We start from the raw sequence: 18863 nt of genomic DNA on the forward strand, positions 1-18863 counted from the left end.
TCACTTCTACTATGCCCCAACCCACGTGACAAATTACCCATAATAAGCACACAACACAAAATACAATACAGATGGACGGAAAATCGAAACAAGGCTCCTACAGTTTGGGTTGATGGGTAATGAGGGCAGCAGAATGTTGGATGGTGGAATGGGGTTTGCAGTACTTTGGAATAGTCAAGATTGGAGGTGAAGATCAGATGAGGGACCCTGCATCAAATGAACTCAGAGCATGTAGAATTATAGAAATAACAATAGGGATGTTTCAGATTGTGTGGCTGTGTGGTTGGAAATTCATTTAAGTTAATTAAGAAGAAATTTGGATATCATCGAAGAAATTAAAGTATTGTGATGCAGAAAGAAGTGGGAGTGTTGAATACAGCTAGAAAAGAATGCATTCCGGAATTAAATGGGAGCAAACTAATTGGACTAAGGAATGTAAAGGTAGATTTAAAATGCATGAATGTTAAGGAAAAAGTGCAGTGAATAAACTTAATGAGCAATGTGCCCAGATGGAAGATAAAATTATTTTCCTCGAGTTTATGTTGAGCCTCATGGAACACAACAAAAAGCTACAGTCAAATTGATTAGAATGGGATGGAAAATTAAAGGGGACTAAGCTATAAAATAAGGGGCCAGTCAATTATAACCTAGATGCTTAGGAATTTCTTCTCTCAAAGGGCATTGAATTTGGAAGGCTCTATCCCTGAGGGTGGTGGAGGCCAGATAATTAGAAATATTTAATGTGGAGATGGATAACTATTTGACACATTGAGGAATTGATAATTATGTAGGACTTCGGGAGAATAGGGGTTGAGGCCTGCTGGCTATTAATGTACAGATTAATCTCTGGGAAACAGGCCATGCACTGAAGGACAGTCTATAAGACAGATAATCTACTTGAGTGTTTTCACAGTCTTAGTACAGAAAGGCATGAACAACAGCAGTATTTGTTTGAATGATCTACGTACATTAGGAAGAATTCCTATTGACAGTTCAAAATTTAACATAATGGTGCCTTGATGAATAAGGACAGCAGCCTCTTTAAAAATGTCATAAACTATTTACTTTTTATGCTTCTGCTATCAAAGTATTTTTAAAGTTAAGAATATATTTTACTCTATTCCATTGGAATGTAAAAGATCACCTTCAATTGAAACTACCATTGACATTGTGATGTTTTGAAACATAATAAGCCCAAGAACAAAATATTAAAATAATGAGTTAAGAAAGAATGAATGACTATTCCATTTCTCTTTTGTAAAATATACTGGAGCATATTTGGAAGAATAGTTGTGATTTGGATAATGTAGAGCTGTTTTTCATTGATTCTATTGTGTTTCTTTGTATCTACTGTGAATGTCTGCAAAATTGGATCTCGGGGTAGTATATTGTGACATACACATGCCTTGATAGTTCATTTACTTTGAACTTTCAATTTAAAGTGTGGCAGATGTAACTCAGCAGAGAAAAAACTGATTGTAATGACTTGAGGATCAATGTGAATTCTATTTTTGATACAGACTTATGTTTTCATATTCATTTTAATTTATTTTCAAGTTTGCAGTACTGATGTGGCTACTGACCTATGTTGGAGCTATCTTCAATGGCTTGACTTTGATGATTATGGGTAATTATGTTCTTATATAAATATATTACAAGTTAAATCAGTAGTTTTGTTGCTCAACATGTTGCTGAATAACATAGCATTTGCCCCAGTGCACTACTCATCTAGCAGCCTTGTAGGTCTTGATATTTCCATTTGATGTCCCAGTGTTAAAATAACTGAACAGCAAAGTTGATCAGGGAGCAGAATATGTATATAAAATGGAGTCAGGCACTCAGTCTCCTTGTCTCTGCCTGTTCTGTTTGACTTTTCGCTTTAATGGGTTTAAAGGTTGATATCAAGAACTAAGTGTTTAGTTTCAAATATGTAAGTCAGCTGTAATGAACTAAGCTATGGGAGGTTATTTCCCATGAATCTCAGGGGGCTGTTTTATAATGTCATGTACATGTGCAAATTTCCCCACAGTGGGAATCACCAATTGCAGGATGTCATTAGTAACGTTCAGGTAGCTCTGCTAGTGACTGTGCACAACCTATGGCCTTCTATCCAATGAGCACAATAGCTCTCTATGGCTATCAAGCCACATCAAGTAAATCCTGTTTTCCTTGCAGCCATCTTGGTCAGATTATTTAATTGAGAAGGAAGACTGCCAAGGTAACTGCTATGAGATCTAAACCAGCCCTGGCTTTGGATCTCTTCAGTGGCAATGAGCAGCTAAGGAATGCAGATAGCCGCATGTAGCTGTCAACAATATCCCATGTCCACCTGGTTGGCGGTAGACACTTGGCCAGGGATGAGATTAGTCTGATGATTTCTAGAACATGGAGCAGTACAGCACAGAATCAGGCCCATCAGCCCATGATGTTTGTGCTGACTGTAATGACAATTTAAACTCCACATTTATACCCCCCCCATCCCCTGCCTGTTCATGGGTCTGTCCAAATGCCCCTTAAATGTTGTCATTATGTCTGCTCTTACCACTCCCCCTGCCAGCACACTCCTGGCATCTACAACTCTCTGTATCTAAAATCTTGCCTTGTAAGCGTTTTTTCAATATCCCCCCCCCCCCCCACCCAAAGCTATGCCCTGAGGATTTGACATTTCCACCCTGGGGGAATAAAGGCTTGCTCTATCCTATATATTCTATCAGGTTACTCCCTCAGTCTCCGATGCTCCAGATAAAACAATTCAAGTTTACCAACCACTCTTCATAGCTAAAACTCTCTAGTCCAGACTGCATTCTGGTGAATCCCTTCTGCACCCTCTCCAAAGCTTCTGTGTGTAATATGGTGACTAGGAATGCACACATCTCCAAATGAAGTCTACCCAAATGTTTATATATCTGTAATGTGATTACCCAACTTTTATACTGTAATCCCAACCGATGAAGACGAGTATGCTGTACCCCTTTTTTGCCATCCTATCTACATTGTTGCCACTTCCAAAGAGCTATGGACTTACACCCCAAAAATCCTTTAACATCTATCAGTATTTTTCACGTGCTACACTTCCACACCCACATCTCAGCTTTGTAATGCCTCAGTGAGATTGGTATAGTTTCTATGTGATGATGGGATATGTTAGTAGTCTTAATCCAGACAACCACTTTTATTCCACATCCTTCGGGGAACCCTGAAATTCCCATAAAGGGATTTACTGAGAATAGATTATCCTTGCGTATTCCATTTCAGTTGTAGCACCAGGTTGATTAACAGAGAATGTTACAAAATACTTCAATACACATCAGAAACACACTACTGGTGGTCAACGGATCACACACAGTGGTTTCAGAAAAGGCTGTATGGTTGATCAATTATTTGTTTTTTTTTAGCACCTGTATACCCCAAGCACAGCTTATAAAGTCCTCGTGTACCCGAACTTTTGCCCTGGTGTCCTTGTGATCATTTACCATATACCTGGGCACACCAATATATGATGCTCTGTTAGTATATCTGGTATTACACCCAGAATCTTAGATTCTCAGGATACCCTATCAATGCTCTCTGTGAGTAACAAGATGGTGGTCACAATTGATAACTGTAAATTGTGTGTCCTGTCTGTTCTTGTTACTGAAGTCCTCCTTTCCTGTAACCATTTCTTGATATGTAGTTGAGTGAAGGGCATAAATACACTCAACTTCACTTGCCCCCATCATCAAGATGTTCTCACAACTTATGCACACATTTTCAGGGACTCGTTAGCTCATGTTCTTGATATTTATTGCTTATTTTGTTATTACTTATTTCTGCTGTCCAATTTACATTTTCCATTTAGTTGGGTATAGTTATGTAAATGTGGTCAATCACCATTAATACAACAATTAATTTGTTGATATTTCTTTCTAGCTGTTGTTTCTATGTTTACCTTGCCTGTTGTATATGAGAAATACCAGGTAAATCTTTACTTATTTGCATAAATGATCAAATCATTAGATTACCAAGTGACATTACTACTTTAAAATGTGTGTATTTATTTTAATGATATTTGCTTTATGTCTGTCTACAGGCACAAATTGACCAGTATTTGGGACTGGTGAGGACTCATGTTAACTCTGTAGTGGCAAAGTAAGTTTGTGTTCAAAATGAGAGGAAGCAGATTATCCTTCCTGTAACAGTTTGATAACATAAAATTGCAGACTTGCAGTATTAACTTACAGAACCTGAACCAATTTCAGCTAGTTACTTCAATACAGGGGGAAAGACAGTCGAGTACCTGAAGCTGCAATTCCGGATTGTTTCTGTTTGCAAGTAAAATAGGTTGAGGTGCACGTGGCAGAACAACAGGAGGACAAGAGCACCTCAGTGGTACATCTGATAAACTGCTGTCTTGCAGTGACCCAGGTTCAGTCCTGACCTCTGGTGTTGTCTGTGTGGAGTTTCCATATTTTCCCTGTGACCGTGTGGGTTGGCTGGTTGATTGGTCTCTGTAAATTGCTCCTAGTGTGGGAGATTGATGGGGGGGGCGGGGGGGGGGGGTGGCAGGGTGGGGCAGGAGTAGAATAAAATTTAATATTTGTGTTAATGAGTGCTTGATGATCAATATGAACTTGATAGACTGCCTCCTTTCTGTATAACTATAATAAACTGGAATTAAATTACAATACGGTGGAGAATGGAGTTACGAAATAAGATCAGAAAATGCTTAAAATATTAAACCAGGTCAGGCAGCCTCTGCGGAGAGGAAGAACTGAGATGGAACAATTTCCTAGTGTCAAGTCACCAATCTGAAATATAACTTCTGTTTAACAGCATTAGGTCATAGAATACAGAAACAGGCCTACCATGTCCATGCTAATCATCTCTACTATATCAATACTCTTCTCATTTTCCTGCACTTGGTTTATAGCCTTCTATGCCGTGCTGGTCTCGGTATAAGAAGGTTCTGAGAGTAGCCACTTCCACCATGCACACAGGCAATGCATTATAGTTTCCAACCAAATTATTTCCTTATATTCCCTTTTAAAACATCTTACTCCATAACCTATGACCTCGAGTTGTTGATACCTCTGCTATGGGGTAAAGTTTCCTACACTCATTATTTTGCATGCCTTTGTCAGGTTCTCTAAGGACAACAAACCCAGTCTATCCCATCTCTCTGTATAAATGAAACAATTCATCCCTGGCATATTTTGTTGGATCTCCAGTGCACTGTATCCAATGCATCCTTTCTGCAGTGTGGTAACCAGAACTGAATGCAGTTGTGGCCAAATCAATCTTTTCTAAAGTTTGTATCATAACCTCTTTGTCTGATCTAATGCCCTGACTAATGAAGAGTCCTGAGGCCCTTGGACCTACTACCTGATGGCAGCCCTAAGAAAAAAGCATGGATTGGGTGGGATACCTCCAATCTTTGTCAGCTGCAAATTTGCTGATACAGTTTACCACATTATCATCCAGATCATTGATGTAGATGACGAACTACAACGGACGCAGCACTGATCCTTGGTTAGGGTTAGGGTTAGGGTTGATCAGCACTGATCCTTGGTTAGGGTTAGGGTTGATCAGCACTGATCCTTGTAGCATACTGCTAGTCACAGGCCTTCATTCAGAGAGACAACCATCTACTACCACTCTCTGGCTTCTCCCACAAAATCAATGTCTAATCCATTTTACTACCTCATCTTGAATGCCGAGCGACTGAACCTTTTTGACCAACCTTCCATAGACTTAGACCTTAGACTTTGTCTAAGGCCTTTCTAAAATCCAATTGGAGAATATCCACTGTCCTGTCTTCATCAGCTTTCCTGGTAAAGTCCACAAAAATCTCTGTTAGATTGGTTGGACATGACCTACCACGCATAAGGTCAAGTTGACTATCCCTAATCAGTCCCTGTCTATCCAAATACTTCCAATAACTTTCGCACTGCTAAACTCTACTAGGGCTCCTGCAGTTTCTACACTAGCCTCCCACAGGGTCCGCGGGAACACCTTGTCAGGCCCTGAGGATTTACCCACCCCAAACACTTCCTCCCCCTCTGTAATTTGTAATGGGTCCATGCTCTCACTGCTGCTTTGCTTCACTTCTATAGACTCTGTGTCCATCTCTCAATAAAATACAGATGCAAAAAATCTCCTCCATCTCTTTCAGCTCCACGCATAGGTTACCTCTTTGATCTTCCAGAGGGGCAATTTTGTCCCTTGCCTGTCCTTCACCTTGTCTGCTAGAACCTTATGCCTTCTTTTAGCCCTCCTGATTTCCTCCTTACATGTTCTCTTGCATTTCTCATACTCCTCAAATACCTCATTTGTTCCTACCTGCGGATACCTGCTATTCACCTCCTTTTTCTTAACCAGCACCTCAATATCTTTTGAAAACCAAGGTTCCCTATACCAGCTATCTTTGCCTTTTATTCTGACAGGAACACACCAACTCTGTATTCTCAAAATGTCTCTTTTGAAAATCTCCCACTTAGCAAATACACCTTTACCACAAAACAGCCTGTCCCAATCTACACTTGCCAGATCCTTTCTGATACCATCAAGAATGGCCTTTCTCCAATTTAGAATCTCAACCTGAGGACCAAACCTATCCTTTTCCATAATTACCTTGAAACAAATGGCATTATGATCACTAGATGCTAAGTATTCCCCTACATAAATTTCTGTCACCTGCCCTGTCCCATTCCCTAATAGGATAAATAGTATCACACTCTCTATAGTTGGGACTTCTATGTACTGATTAAGGAAACTTTCCTGAATACATTTGGTAAATTCCTTTTACAGTATGGGAATCCCAATCAACCTTATGTTTCTTACAACTGTCTGTGATCTCGTTACAAAATTGCTCCTCTAAATGCCATGGGCTGTTGGGTTGTCTATCATATAATCCCATTAATGTGGTCATATCTTTCTTACTCCTCAGTTCTACCCATAAAGCTTCATTAGACAAGCCGTCCAATTTGTACTGACTGAGCATTGCTGTGATGTTTTCCCTGACTAGTAATGCCATCCCTCCCCCTTTAATCACTCTCACTCTATTACATCTAAAACAATGAAGCCCCTGAACATTGAGCTGCCAGTCCTGTCCTCCTGCAGCCAAGTCTCATTAATGGCTCATCATTATCATCATTATGTGCTATGTCATATACCGTAGGTGATCGTGGTCCCATGACTGTGATTGTTCTTGGCAAATTTCTTCTCTGTAAGAGAGTGCAATGATCCAAAAATAATAAACCCTCTCTTCTGTACCATCCCCATAGAAGAAGAAGAAGAAGAAGAAGATGTATAACTTAACTATTTCTGGCCTCAGTAACACATGGCATGCAGGGCAATCCTGAGATTACATCCTTTAACTTAGCACCTAACTCCCTAAACTCACTTTGCAGGACCTCATCATCCCTCCTACCTATGTTATTGGTACTGATGTGCACCACAGCCTTGGGCTGCTCACCCAATTATGCTGTGGTCTTGATGTGAGATGTCCCTTTCACCTGCAGATCTCATTCTCATCCACAGAACCTCCTTTCTGTTCCCCTAACCAAAAAACCCCCTATCACTGCAGCTCACTTCTCTCCTTCCTTTGAGCCACAGAGCTAGATTCAGTGCCAGAGACCTGAGCACTGTGACTTTCCTCTGCTAGGTCATCCCTCCAACAATATCCAAAGTGGTCTACCTGTTGTTGTGGGGAACAGCCAGAGGAATATTCTGTTCTGGCTGCCTATCCCTTTCCTCCTTTTAATAGTAACCCAGTTACCTGTGCCCTGCACCTTAGGCATAACTGCTTCTCTATATGTCCTATCATTCAACCCCTTGGCCTCCCAAGTGATGCAGAGTTCATCCAGTTCCAGCTCCAACTCCTTTGAAGCTGCAGCCGGATGCGTTTCTCACAGGTGTAGTCATCAGGGGCACTGGAGGTCTCCCTGTTTCCCACATCCCACCAGAGGGGCATTGCCCTACCCTGCCCTGTCATCCCTACTGCTCTAAATGTGCAATAAGCAAAAAAAAAATAACAATTAAAAAATCTTCCTATGTCCTACACCTCTCCTTGCTGAAGCATTGAGAACCTCATTCAGCTGTAATTACCTGTCCTACCCCTGCTGTCCTCCTTTGAGGTACCACATTTGGTACCACATTTGCTGACACCAAGGCATCCAGCATTACCTGTGACCAGTGAAGATTTAACAGTCTCTCAGGACTCTTGTAATCTTTTCCCTTGGCTCACATTATCAGCTCGGTATGTAGTTCATCAAGCCTGGGGATTCATCCATCTTTAAGTCTACCAATACTCTATTACCACTTTTTAATGAATCACTCTGCATCTCTCTAAATTCTCCAACTGAGACTTCACTTGCTTCCTCCAGCTCCACTCACCAATTATTACTTTGGGCCGTAATGAGCATTACTTTCTCCCTGGTTACCATCTTACCCTTAGTATAGTGATAATATTACCCTAATTCAAGTTTGTTAATTATATTCTGTGCTGCTTCTTTATGTTTGCAATTTATTTTAGAGATACAGCAACTAACAGGCCTTTCTAGCCCAATGAGTCTGTGCCGCCCAATTACACCCATGTGACCAGTTAAGTTACTAATCCGTACATCTTTGGAATGTGGGAGGAAACGAGAGCACCCAGAGGAAACCCAAACAGTCAGAGGGAGGACATAGAAACTCTTTACAGACATTGGCGGAATTGAACACAAGTCACTGTTGTTGATGCTACTGTGCTACCCCAAATTTGTAAGACTTTCTGACAGTGTCACCGACACCCAATTAATGCTGTCTGCATTCCTGTCACGTGACTGCATTTTATTGGCCTGCATGTATGGTTTTAAAAATTTCTTTGGCCTGACATTTCCCCACAAAAGGTTTTGGTGTTTTTGAGTTAAGAACACCTGAACTCAAGAGACTCAGTGGTTTGAAGTTTGAAACTCATTAGGTGTATTTCCTCAGGTGACTCTTTTGTCATGACGTTGACAAAGGAACATAGAACAGGACAGCACAGTGCAAGCCCTTCAGCCCACAATGTCGTGCCACTCCTTTAGCCTATTCCAAGATCAATCTAATCCTTCCCGTCCACACAGCCCTTATTTTTCTTTCATCTATGAATCTCTTAATTGTCCCTAATGTATCTGCCTCTGACACCACTCTGACAACACATTGTATGCACCTACCATAGTGTTTACAATAAATAACTTTGACATTCCCCTCTGTACTTTGACTTTTTAAGATCTCTTTCAGTACTTCCTGACATTTTCTATACTCCTGAAGGATTTCCCTTGTTTTCAGCTCTCAGTAGCTGCTATCTGCTTCCTTTCCTTTTCACTGATCCCTCAGTACTCCCAGGTATCAGGATTCCCTCAAGGAAAATTCATCCAAATGTAGTTTTACTGAACTGCCAATAGTTCATGTCTGAATCACTCCCGTTCATCTCATGGCCCTTCAGTCCAAGTCACATAATGTTATAATTTAGTTTGCTTTCCAATTGTGTAAAATCCACTCAACATCCTTTTTTTTTACCTTTCGTTCAGGATTCAAGCCAAAATCCCAGGTGCCACACGAAAGACTGAGTAAGAGGCACATGAAGAGAGACTGTGGGCGCATAAGAGGGTGCCTGAGGCAGAAGCAGTTCTGTATTTGTCAAATTAATCAGGCATGTCTTGGAGAATTGTTGTCCCATTTGTCAGCACCATGAATTTCGGAACATGTGGCACGAGATGATCCTTCTCCCATGCTGTTTCCAAATGATTAGAATATCTGCAATCACTTGTGTTGATCATTAAGTATAGTAAGGAAAATCAAGTAACAATAATTGTAATAGATGTGTTTTGTGTTGCTAATGAACAAATGCATGAGGTTAAGAGTCTTAATTCTATTTACCTTTCTAGTGTTTTCTGCTGCTATGGCAGTGCTTATAACTTTTAATGTTATTTGTGGCTAGGGCATTTCTGCTTTAGTGCACTTCTGCAATAGTCTGATTGCTCCAAAGTCACTGAGTCAGTTTGGCTTTCTTGAGTAAAACAATAGAACAGTGGATCTACTGTATGTTTTGGTGTTTATCCAGCACAAAAGTTTTAAGGATTCTGTACTGTAATTGTGGCATCTGGTTTTGTAAACTAAAGAAATACAAAGCTCATGTTTTTCGAACTATTGTCATACTATTAAAGAAGTATGGAAACATGAGAAGACTCTGACTTTTTTTCCTTCGAGATGAATTGCTGCAGTTCCATTCATGTAAATGGCTCGTGTTGATTTACACGAGAAATGAACAACAAGCCTGTATAGGAGATTGAGTTGAATGTAGAGTAACTCGTTCAAAATGCTGGAGGAACTCAGCCGATCAGGCAGCCTCTTCAGAAAGGAGTAAGCAGTCGACGTTTCTGGCCGAGACCCTTCATCAGTCCAGATTGAATTGAATGACAAGCAAACTTTAACGTCTCATTGCTCGATTCTTTGTGTTTCAAAGTGACCATTGCTTGAAGAAAAGGACACCGTTCAGCTAAATAAGAAGGAAGCTGCTTGTCACATAGTAAACTCTGACCACTGGAGGCTCTTAGAATAGCCTTTTGACTATGAGGTGGGGTGCGCAAGACCTCAAAAATCATTCTTTATACAAAGAAAACATAAATAGAGGAAATAACAAGAGATGAGCAGAATGTGAAAACCTAATGAGTGGAAAACTGAGGATTTACATATGGGCTCCACTAACACAGTGGTAGAATACATAAATGTGAAACCAAGACACAAATACAGCAAATAAGAATGGTTTTGGTGGTAATTTTGTTTTCATATAAAATGAGATAAACAGACACAGTGAGTGAATTTCTTGAGTGCATTCAACAGTATACATAGGGTTCAAGTCATTCAACAGCCCAATGGGATGTAGAGACAGGGAGAGAGACAGACAGAGGATCTTTGCAGTAATAGCCGGGAAGAAGGGGTGAGAGATTGTGTGCCAGGGTAAAAAATGCCTACAGGGTTCAGGTAAATGTCACAAGTGAAAGAAAACCACACAGAAATAGTCTTTATTTGGAACAATCAAATTCAGTCACAAAATGGTGATAAAAGCAGCATTTTACAATTGAATTTTTGGGCATATTTAACATTTCCAGTGCTAATGGGGGCATTGTTTGAGTTCATAACCTCCTGGGAGTGTGGCTATTTACTTACAGACTGTTAATGAAGCTATTTACCTCAAATTGATGTCCAAATCTCCAGCATAGTTCTTCAGAGATCTGAAACAACTACATCTTAGAAAAGCAAAGACATGCCAAAATCTGCAATTTTCTACCATTATTTGTGAGCTCTGAAGAGCAGGAGCTTGCTCTGCCTCCTACGGTGGCCTGCGATCTCTGCGCTACTCAACAATGTGACTCCAGCTCTGTCCACAGGCTGCAAGCTTGCCTGAGACAAATTATGACATAAAATTTGTAAATAGGTTTATTATTTACATAAACTCTTCTTGGGCTTCCAGCCGGGTCCAGATGTCAATTTTAACTGACATTTGGATGGCAAACTCCGCCATCTTCATCAGGGTTGCTGCTGAGGCATGTCTAGTCTGGTGGTGCATATAGTCAACTCTCATCGTCTGTCCCTCCTGATTGGTTAGTCCTCAACCAATTAGATTTCTGCTGTCCCACTTTGTTTAAAATTGTACTCCAGTTCTTTCTTAGAGTGAGACCTTCATCTTTGTTGAAGTTCTTATTTTCTAATCTTATTTCAATGGCTTCCTTCACCAGGCAGTCCCAAAAGCCATTGGCACAGCTCAATAGTTTTGTGGCATTGCAGTCTATCCTGCGGTCATAGCATATGCAATGTTCTGCTACCTTAAATATCTCCGAGTAACCCAAACAGATACACCTCCTGTGCTCCTTGACCTACATAAACTGGGATTTGAGCTTCCCTACGGGTTTGTGGATGGTATTTATCCAGTATTTCTTCAGGATCCGTGAAAATATCAACAAAATCATGAGGAAACTCAAATCACAGCTTACGTGGGTCAAAGATGACCTGGGACTTGGGATGGCTGGCGTTTACAGGATTTCCTGTGAATGCGGAGCAGTGTATTGGCCAGATGGGGCGCATGGTGGAAACTTGCATCAAGAAGCACAGGAGGTGTATCCGTTTGGCTTACCTTGAGAAATCAGCAGTAGCACAACATTGCATTCGCAATGACCCCAGGATTCAATGGCACAAAACTACTGTGGCACGCCAATGGCTTTAGGGACTGCCTGGTGAAAAAAGCCATTGAAGTAAGACTAGAGAATAAGAATTTCAACAAAGATGAAGGTCTCACTCTTAAGTAAGAACTAGAATACGATTTTAAATAAAATGGGATAGCAGAAACCTGATAGGTTGGGGACTAACCAATCAGAGGGGATGAATGATGGAAGTTGAGTATAAATACCACCGGACTAGACATATCTAGACATCATCCCTGATGAAGCTGTCAGGGTTTGTCATTGAAAAATCAGTTAAAATCGACACTTGGACCTGGCTGGAAGCCCAGATTTATGCATTGTATACTCCGGAAAAGCATGAGATCTTTTACTGGTTAATTACAGTCATGTGTGCTGAGATACAGTGAAAAACTTGTCTTGCATAACTTTCATACAGATTAAATTATTACAAAAGAGCATTGAGATCGTGCAAGGTGAAACAATTCCTCTGCCCAGATCTAATGTTCATGGAGTAATTCTTAAAATTGTCAGGAGCAACAATAGTTTTGCTGATTGTATCTCAAGTCTTACCCCACAGAAAGTGCCTGATTTAGGCATGCACATTTCTGCTCATTAAGTTCTAAATTTATTACTGCTGATCAAAACCTGGGTGATTTACAGAGTATTTTTCTTGAGAAACAAATAGGATATTTCCCAGTTTACAACTAAAATTATTTCAGTTAATTTCAAAGATTCAAAGTCAACAACTAAGGCCAACTTTTGATACTTCTGTAAAATTGGATACTTTTTCTACTTCCCAAACTGACCGTCCTGTTTTAAAATTAATGACTGTGCTGAATTATGGACAATCTTGTGCCTTAAGCCAACTCCCATTAGGAATTGAATTGTGGGTGCTCCAATTCAGTCCAACTTTAGAGCCATTGGATATTTAAAAAGCCTGCGCTGGATTTGACCCTGAGAGTGGCTAATGCAATGGGCTGGGTCATGCAGGGCTTGTCCAGTTGCCCCAACTTGCCTTTTAAGGGTTTGGAGGGCCAAACAAACTCCTGCCATGCATGTCTCAGGTGAAACAGGCTTCAAACAGTAATTAGTTTGCAAATGATAGATATCTGACAGATACATTCCAACCTGTTGAAGCAGATCTAGGTAACTAAAATAATTTATTTTGAAGTATCTTTTTAAAAACTTAAATACTAAAGATGTAAAGATTATCTAGCCCTAACCCTTATTTCCCTACATAGGTTTGGCAAACCCATTAACTGACTGAGTGGCTAACCATATGCTATCCTTGCTGAGCACTTTGTAACTGAGAACATCAGAGATGTGCTGCCAGGGGCAATTGCGAATTGAGCAGCAGAGAGGGAGGACTGGCGTGCCAGCATCATGCTTCAGACTAGTGGATTTGGCCAAGTATATGTGGACATCCAAGACAAGCAGAGCTGACAACAGCTAACTGCCAGCATTTTTCAACAGAATAACCAGCAGTCACCCCAATAAGTCTAAATGGTTGGTACAACTGGTGCACAAACATCCATCAATTTAGTTATTGTCCCAAGGATGTCCAGTGTAAGTAGCACTAACCGGTGTTGTATGTACAGTATATAGGGTAAGATTTGTGCTCTGCTTCATGCACATCTGCACCTAAGATGCTTCAATTGACATTGCGTGCTGATGAGAATTTAGAAGATATCTTATAATCCATGCTTTCCCTAGAAAATTAGTTTAAAATAAGTATACCTCAGAAACTATGAAGACCTGTATTTAATAGACACTTAATAAAAAAGAGCAACACATAGATTTATCGAGAAATAGTTAAAATCTTCCATAGGTTGTAATTGATAGTGACCTCTCTGAGAATATCACACCAGAACAATTCCATCTGCTCCTTTTCACTCCTTGAGTAAAGGACCCCGTTACTCTTTGTTTTTTTTTGATAAAACCAGATTATACCTTCTAAGAACCATCTGTCACTAAGGGCCACTGCACCTGTGGAACCAGACTGCAGCAATATCAGGTACTTTAAGAGAGGGTGAGATTTTATGAAGTTATTTATAATTACCTGATAATGCATTCAAGTTTATTTGGTAAGTTATGAATGGTACACTTAAATTTTAGAATAAGGAACACAGCAAAGATGCAGAATATCTACACCATGTGTTCTTTTTCATAAATTTTGTTTCCAAATATTCTGCTTTGAAAGTGTACTCATGAAAGCATTTTAATTGTGTATAGAAAAGAATTGTTGGAATTGCTTGAAATATGAAAATATTGAAGTTATAGGTTAATTTACAGTAAATTGATAGGAGATTGGAAAATAGTAAACAAAAGTGACAAAAGAAAGTCCTTCCTATTTATCAAGCACTGAAAAATATTTTGTCAATACCAGAAATATGATTAGATAAAAATATGTAAATGCTAATTGTTGGTATTAGTTTATCATTGTCATATGTATCAGGATACAACAAAAAGCTTGTCTTGCATATTGTTTATACAGATCAAATCATTACACAATGCATTGAGGTAGAATAACAATCAGATGACATTGACTGAATGTAATAACAATCCATAATAAAGTAAAAACTATCAAAAACCTGCAGGTAAACAATAAAGAGGAAGATCACAACAAGGTAGATTGTGATGTCAAGTGACCATCTTGAAAGCAGTGAAGTTCACTTTGGCACTTGACACAGGCTGTAGGCTTTTCATCTGGTTGTACTGTTGAGAACTGATCACATTTGCTTTTTCTAAAATGAGATTGGTAAAGCATATAATATTTCACATCTGATTTAAAAAATAATGTTTTATCTGTCTTGTTGATATCCATTTCTGTCACTTAATAAGCAAATAATCTTATTATCAATACCGGTACTTCAAGCAACTTTCCAAATAAATTACATAGGAAGAGCCCTGATTAATGCAAGTCTGTGATGGCGCTAAAGGCTGTAAATTGATTTTTGACGATCTGATCATTCAATATTTTCTGTCATTTGATTTAATCTCAGTCATAGAGCACCACTAGTTCTTTCTTGCAGATGATTTTGTAAATAATGGTTTTTTTTTACATGCCATTTAGATATACACCAGCAACATCATGGCTTAGAAGACTACTGGCTTACTGCTAGAAAATGAGATTAGTGGAGACAAGTACATGATAGTCAGCATGGACCCAATAGGCCATGGGGCCAGTTTTCATGCTGTATAAATGTGACACTTTGACTCCATGACTCAGATATAATTGGATCACCATATGGTTCACATGTAATGAAATAAAAGAAATATTAGATGTTGGACTGCTAATTGGAATTGGTGATTCCACACATACGCAGCCTCATCATTGAAGATACTCTCCATACCTTTTCACTGAATTTGGCCTATCCTGATGGGGCAAAACTCATTAGTTGTTAGTAGCACCGAACAGAATGCTTATTCAAATGATGTAAACACTACAACAAATACAAATAAAGCACTAAAATGATATAGCTTAAAACATTACAAGAAAATACATCAACTATAAACTTTCTTTGTAGTATATTTGCATTACAATACCTTGTAGCCTTGTACTTTAATGACTACATAACTGATTCTGAATTGTAAATGCACTTCAAATCATTAGGCTCTGACTCTGAACACAACTTACCCTGACATTCAGTTGAAGAAGTTTGTTTCCATTTGTAAAGGGCATCAAGCCTAATCACCCCAGCAGGTTGTGAAACGTTTGCTCCCAAATACCCCTTTCAATGATCTATGACAACTGCCACATTCTCAGTTGCTGTGCTCTGTCAATGAAGGGCTTTACTTAGTTAGTTCCTGTCATCAGCTTTCACAATTGTTTTTGAGGGGGAAGAACTGGGTTTATCAGCACTTCTAGCAACATTTATGTATTGATGTGGGAACTCTGTAGACAGGCACGCAACAGAAATTCTCCGGAGAAAACAGATCAGTCAAGTGTACCCTGGGGTTAGTCTTGGTTGTGTGTGATTATTCCTTTTGCAGGTTGTCAGCATTCAGTTGGTTTCAAAAGTTTCTCTAAAAAGTGTTCAATTATTTTTCACGGATGTTGGGATGAAAATTTTGGTTTAATTTTTAGACAGTGTTGCTTTAGTATTGGTTTATCAGGATTTCACTGTGTTCTTGATGAATATGAGGCAACATTATCTTTTCCAGTCCTTTGTATGTCATTTGTTCAGCGATTTAGACACTGATGATGATGGAACAGTAAGGAGCCAGGTTTATTGCCTCAGTAACTTTATTAGTTATCTTCTGCATACCTAATAATGCATGGCTATTTGAGTTTCTGTCACCTTCCTGTCAGCTTGAAACAGTGGGAGCTTGCTGTATCTCAACAGTAACTACTCTTCCTGCAAGATACTTTGAGACATCCTAATGTACAGGAGTGTTCCATGTACATCATGCGCCTTTATCAAAAGCATCCAGCACACTCATTTGTTAAGGACCACAGTAACCACAAAGCACATACCAAAACCTAAAGTCTGTCATATTGTGACCTTAGTGGATTGGAGTTCAAGGTGCCATGCACTTGTGAATGGAGCTCCACTTCTTTTCCTGTCCCAATCAATATCGAAAAACCTGTCTACCTCTACCTTGGACATACTGTATTCCATGATGTGGCCTCCACATCTGTCTGAGGTTGAGAGTTCAAGTCTTCTGAGGGCACAAATTTCACTGAGTCTCCATTACAAATGGCCCTTGTTCTACATTCCCCACAAGAGAACCCATCCCCTTGTTATCCCAAGTCCCATTCCAGTTTAAGATGGTGTTGGTGAAGCCCAATGACTACTTATCGGAGGCAAACAAAACAAAGAATACAACTAAATACTTCGACAATTTCTTGTAAAATTTCTGGTAAATAATCACCACAAACAATGGAGAAGTAAGCAAAGGCGAGACTGAGTCAAGAATCAAAGTGTGTGGCTGGCTGCAAGGTGAAGTCACAGCAATCAGAGCAGGGCAAAGTTGGAGAGGAGGAGAGGCAGGTTCGAAGACCGTCCACCTAAATCTAGAGTAAGACTTGATCAATCTAAGTGCCAGGCTGGTTTGGAAAGGTCAGGTATGGGCCGAGACATGCCGGCAGAGTCCAGGCCCAGAGCCTATTGATGAAATGTCCTGGTCCTAGTGCAAGGAACGACCCAATGCTTGGACGATTTAAACACTGGGCCCAATGGGTTGAAAAGGCAGGGTATCAGGACAAATGGCAAGGGTCGGGCCAGTTCTGCACGCAGCTCCGCAATGTTTACTCAGCTCTGCGCTGCACTAAGGCTGAAGCTGAGGCCTGTTCCAGCTGCTCCAGGCATCATGTCTATGGACTCACTTTTGTTCCAAATGCTATTGATTACCGGTACTTATATTGTTTGCACAAATTGTTTCTTTTTCTAAACATTGGGTGTTTGATGGTCTTTTTTGTGCGTTCTTTTGGGATTTCTTTGTTTTGTGGCCGCCTGTAAGGAGACAAATCTCAAGGTTGTATAATGTATACATACTTTGATAATAAATGTACTTTGAACTTGGAACCTTCAATTTTTGCATTTTCTCTACAATTAGAAAATAGTCTACATTTTTATTCCATCCACCAAACGTGCATATCCGTACAATTCCCTACATGAAATTCCATCTGCTATTTCTTTGCCCAATCTCCCACCTGCTCAAATCTTTTTGCTGACTTCTTGCTTCCTCAACGCCAATTGCCCCTCCACCCACGGGGCCACAAAGCCATCAATTCCATCATCTCAATCATGACCATATCATGTGAAAAGTAGCGGATCCAACACACACCTCTGCAGAACACCTCTAGTCACCAGCAGCCAACCAGAAAAGGCCCCACTCTGTCTTCTGCCTGTCAGTCAATCTCTTAGCCATGTTACTATCTTTACTGTCATACAATGGGTTCCTATCTTGTTTAGCAATCTCATGTGTGGCACATTGTTAATTTCTGCTGACTTTGACCTATTTTATCATGTATTTCCAAGTATCCTGATACTGAATCCTTAATAATAAACTCAAAGATCTTGCCAGCCACTGAAATCATGCTACCCAGTTTATAATTTCCCATCTTCCACTCTCCCTTCTTAAAGAGTGGAGCGTTATTTATGATTTTCCAGTCCTCCGGAACCATTGCTTTCTAGTGATTCTTGAAAGAATACTACTAATACCTTCAAAGTCTCCTCAGCTAGTTCTTTCAGAATCCTGATGTGCGGTCTATCCAGTTCAGGTGACTTATCTACCATCAGACCTTTCAGCTTCATAAGCACTTTCTCCTTAGTGTTAGCAACTACAATCACTTCTGACTACTGACTCTTGAATTTCTGCCATGATACTGTTGTCTTCCACATTGAAGAATGATACTTAGTTCTTCAGCAACACACACAAAATACTGGAAGACTCCTGAAGAAGGATCTCAGCCCAAAATGTCGACTGCTTATTCATTTTTATAGATGCTGCCTGACCTACTTTCTCCAGCGTTTTGTGTGTGTTGCTTTGGATTTCCAGCATCTGCAGCATTTCTTGTGTTTGTAACCTGCCATTTCTTTGTTGCTCATTACTATTTCTCCAGCTTCATTCCTCACATAGTGCTCTGATGTTCACTTGCCTTGCTTTATGTGTAAACAAAAAGCAAAAAACAAAAAAAAAACTATTGGAAACCCTGCTGAAGCGACATCTCTAGAGATT

At 39.8% G+C, this 18863-nt stretch overlaps 1 protein-coding gene across 7 annotated transcripts in view; it reads left to right on the forward strand.

Annotated features, from left to right (window-relative positions):
* The window catches only part of rtn1a (reticulon 1a), a 190734-nt gene extending 180549 nt beyond the window's left edge, over positions 1–10185 (forward strand). For all 7 annotated transcript variants that reach the window (XM_073039559.1, XM_073039560.1, XM_073039561.1 and 4 more), the window contains 4 exons: positions 1558–1627; positions 3910–3956; positions 4070–4128; positions 9531–10185. In XM_073039559.1, coding sequence (XP_072895660.1) covers positions 1558–1627; positions 3910–3956; positions 4070–4128; positions 9531–9573 — 219 coding nt within the window. In that variant the 3' untranslated portion in view covers positions 9574–10185. The remainder of the gene's footprint in view (positions 1–1557; positions 1628–3909; positions 3957–4069; positions 4129–9530) is intronic.
* The last annotated feature ends 8678 nt before the right edge of the window (positions 10186–18863 follow it).

Source organism: Hemitrygon akajei, chromosome 3 (genome assembly GCF_048418815.1).
Source record: "Hemitrygon akajei chromosome 3, sHemAka1.3, whole genome shotgun sequence".
Lineage (NCBI taxonomy): Eukaryota > Metazoa > Chordata > Chondrichthyes > Myliobatiformes > Dasyatidae > Hemitrygon > Hemitrygon akajei.